Raw genomic sequence first — 3,470 nt, 5'->3', positions numbered from 1 at the left:
TTCTAAATGGAAAGCTAAATAGCTTTCCTTTGGGGGTCGTCTCACACTTGTGAGTTCGGTGCTTAATAGTCTCCCTCTTTATTATTTTTCGTTACTTAGAGCTCCTAAAAAGATAATATCCTTACTTGATAGTATTAGAAGAAGGTTCTTATGGGGAGGTGATGAGGAAAGAAGAATAATAAATTGGGTTGCTTGGGATGTAGCTATTAAACCAAAGTGCAAGGACGGACTTGGTATTGGTTGTCTTGACTCCGCTAATCTTGCTCTCCTTGCTAAATGGTGGTGGCGTTTAAAGAATGCGATCGATTCTTTTTGGTTCTCATGTATCAAGTCTATTCACAACTTAAAGCTTGTGGATGGAAGACCGATTGCTAAATGTTCCATAAAAGGTGTTTGGTTCATGATCTCTTAAATTGGAGTGGAACTTGAAAAAAAAAGTATTTCTTTATCAGATTTATTTAAAAGTGAGGTTGGGATTGGGGACAAAACTTACTTTTGGAAAGACTCTTGGAGTGGGGATATCCCGCTAAAAGATATTTGTCCTAATATTGATGCTTTGGATGTTAAGGATTGTTTAGTAATGGAAAGGGTGATTAATGGGGTTGTTTCAGAGTCGTGTTGGGCTTGGGATTAGTCGAGACAGTTGAGGAGGGGCAGAGAAAGTTTACAATTTTCTGTCTTGACTGACATGCTGAAGAATTTTTAGTTTTGTTGTGGCTTTGACAAGTGGAAGTGGATTGGAGATTCGAATGGGGAGTTTTCAGTTAAAGGGATGAGAAACTTAATTGATAGTTCCAACGAGGTCTCGACTTGCAATTTTAAGTGGGTTAAGTGGATTCCTCTTAAGGTTAACTCATTTGTTTGGCGTCTTTTTAAAAACAGGATCCCTACATTTCCAAACCTGAGTGATTGGAGTTGTGTCGTCTTTATGTCCGTTTTGAGATTCTTTTGATGAATAAATTAATCACCTGTTCTTCTCATGTCAGTTTGCTACTTCGGTTTGGAAATGAAACGTTGAGTGGTCGCCTGCTTTTAGCTCGTTGCCTGAATGTTGTTCAAATCTTTTGGAGTTAATTAATTCGGGAGGTGGTTGTAAAAGTTTGCAGAATTCAGGTTATCGATTGCTTATGCATCTCTTTGGTTTATTTGGAAGACCCGCAATGGTGTTGTTTTTAGGAACGAACGACCAGTTGTTTCGCTTTTAGCGGATGATATTAGTATTAGCACTTTTAATTGGATAAAATATAGGTTTATGTTTTGTAACCTTGATTTGTATGTTTGGTGTATATCTCCTACTTCGATATTTTCTTGTATGTGACTTGAGCTCCTTGTTTTAGTCCTTCTTGTTTTAGTGCTAATATAATTTTGTGATTGCCGTTAAAAAAAAAAAATTTATTGATGATGGTAATTTGAACATCCATTTTTGCCCCTTCGTCGTCTCATTGAATTACAAACCTAACCCTCAATTTTTGCTTTCTTCGTCCTCACCTCTACTTCAACGTCACGACCAGCGGCTTCTTCTCGCCGGCAAGGCAGCAGGTACCCCCCCCCCCCCCCCCCCCCCCCCCCCTTTTTTTTTTTTAATCTTCTTCGCTACTTTCAGTCACACATTCACACATAATCACACCAGCAAATTGATTGAGTTAATGTTCTTTTCGTCAAATTAGGGATTTTGAGAAACGACGACGATTTGATTGGTGTTGATACCGGTATCGTTTCATTCATATATTTCGAAGCTTTATTAACTGTTGCAATTTCTGTTCTTGAGTTCGCAATGTCGCCCGATCAATATAGCCTTTACCTTTCTGATAATCAATTTACGCGTGTTTGCTAATAAAATTGACGGGTATCACGAGATTAATCTGAAGTATTCAACTGATATATTATACGTTTGTGAAAAACCTTGGATCTGTCAGTTAACGAACTCAGATCGTTTCAATCGATTCATTGTTGTGGTTAACTAATCAACACAATTACATCACGATTTCCCTCCAGTTGTACATTGTTTTTATTTTGACTGTTGTTTCCATTACTTGTTTAATCACTAATCACTATCCTCTGGTTAGCAATGTCAAGGGTTACTACATTGTTGCAAAAGGGAAAGAGAGCTTTGCAAGAACTGGAACTGCTTAAAGTCTTGCAATCAGAGATAAGACACGAGCTTGCTAATGATCCTTATAAGGTACCTCTATTTCTATAATCATTCTTTTCTTTTACAGATACTAGACTAGTTCTTTAGTTCTTTTGTTAATGGAAACTAATTAATGCATTCATGGATATGAATTTAGAATGAAACTGGTTCCTCAGGCGATTTTGTGATGGATTGGGATTCACAACATTCCAAAGATGTAACTATGCGCAAGAAGTGTGAATCTGGTGAGGAGCTTGCTGTTTCTGCAATACTTGGTGAGGAAACCTTTCTAGGAGATGACTGTTATCCCAAGGAAGTGGATATGAAGGTGTGCATCAAAAAGACAGGATTGACCTCAATACTGCAGTTTGATTGTAAAGTTTTGGACCAAGGTCAAGATAGAATTGACTTTCATATTCAAAATGCATATTATTTGAAGTCACCTACCGATTTCAGTTCCTCAGTCTACAGAGGTCCCCTGTTCAGGTATTTTTTCACTTTTGTTATCAGTATAGACAATGTACTTTATGGGGTATGTTAAGTTGTAGGTTTAAGAAATAATTAAAATTTGGTTAATTTTGATGAATTCATTATTTATTTTAGGAACTTAGACCTTGGTTTGCAACAAGAGCTGAAGCAGTACCTAGTATCAAGAGGAATAGGGAAAAGCCTCACCAACTTCCTCCTTCTCCACTTACACAAAAAGGAGCAAAATCAGTACATAAAATGGTTGCAAAAATTGGAAGCCATGGTGGCATAAAATGGTAGCTTCTTTTATTTTTTAACATAGAAGTGTTTGACAAAAGTAGCTGGAAGCTTTTGAAAGCTATAAAATTTCATAAGACATGAAAACTAAAAGTTAAAAGCTTTGAAAAAACTACTCGAAGGAGCTTTTGGATTATGAGTTTTCTTTTTCTAATGTAAAAACTAAAAAAATTTAAAAGCTCTTGTAAGCTTGTTTCCAACCACTCCATTCCATAAGTTGTTGGACAGGATTTGGGAGAAAGTTGTTTGGATAAGATTTGGATAGGTTTTGGGAGTAATATAATATAAGTTGTTTAGTTGTTTGGATAGCATTTACTTTGTTGGAATGCTAATATTGATTTGTACATGTCAAACAGTACAAGTTTGTGACCACAGGAAGTGAACCTTATAGGAAGTGATAAAATCAGAGGTGACATTGAAAATGACTGTTATATTATAATAATAGTTTCTAAAATTTTAAACTCAATTTTACTAGTATTAAGTTGGCGATAAAATCCTTATAGGAAGTGATAAAAGCTGAATTTTAATTTTAGTATTCCGAAAAACAAATGCTGAAATTTCAAGAGAATGTTTT

General features: G+C 35.9%; 1 protein-coding gene across 2 annotated transcripts; it reads left to right on the top strand.

Moving 5' to 3' along the window:
• Positions 1 to 1,388: 1,388 nt before the first annotated feature.
• Positions 1,389 to 3,192, top strand: LOC145113205 (Mitochondrial glycoprotein family protein). 2 transcript variants are annotated; one of them, XM_079049323.1, is made up of 5 exons: positions 1,423 to 1,539; positions 1,668 to 1,709; positions 2,067 to 2,182; positions 2,289 to 2,617; positions 2,735 to 3,192. In XM_079049323.1, the coding sequence occupies exons 3-5, from the start codon at positions 2,069 to 2,071 to the stop codon at positions 2,889 to 2,891; spliced, it is 600 nt and encodes a 199-aa protein (XP_078905449.1). In that variant the 5' UTR covers positions 1,423 to 1,539; positions 1,668 to 1,709; positions 2,067 to 2,068; the 3' UTR covers positions 2,892 to 3,192. The 2 variants fall into 2 exon arrangements, with proteins under 2 accessions (XP_078905448.1, XP_078905449.1); XM_079049322.1 differs by lacking the exon at positions 1,668 to 1,709 and having other exon boundaries at positions 1,389 to 1,539.
• Positions 3,193 to 3,470: the final 278 nt, after the last annotated feature.

The sequence above is a fragment of the Lactuca virosa genome, chromosome 5 (genome assembly GCF_052849685.1).
Source record: "Lactuca virosa cultivar CGN04683 chromosome 5, Lactuca_virosa_CGN04683_v6, whole genome shotgun sequence".
NCBI lineage: Eukaryota > Viridiplantae > Streptophyta > Magnoliopsida > Asterales > Asteraceae > Lactuca > Lactuca virosa.
Note: the sequence above shows the minus strand (reverse complement) of the source record. Positions and strands in the feature narration are given on the sequence as shown.

Excerpts from the sequence above, each read along its gene's own strand:
- LOC145113205 (XM_079049322.1), top strand. The coding sequence starts at position 2,069 with ATGTCAAGGGTTACTACATTGTTGCAAAAGGGAAAGAGAGCTTTGCAA. Across the intron at positions 2,183-2,288 it reads TTGCTAATGATCCTTATAAG|AATGAAACTGGTTCCTCAGG; the intron begins GTACCTCTATTT and ends ATATGAATTTAG. Across the intron at positions 2,618-2,734 it reads TACAGAGGTCCCCTGTTCAG|GAACTTAGACCTTGGTTTGC; the intron begins GTATTTTTTCAC and ends TATTTATTTTAG.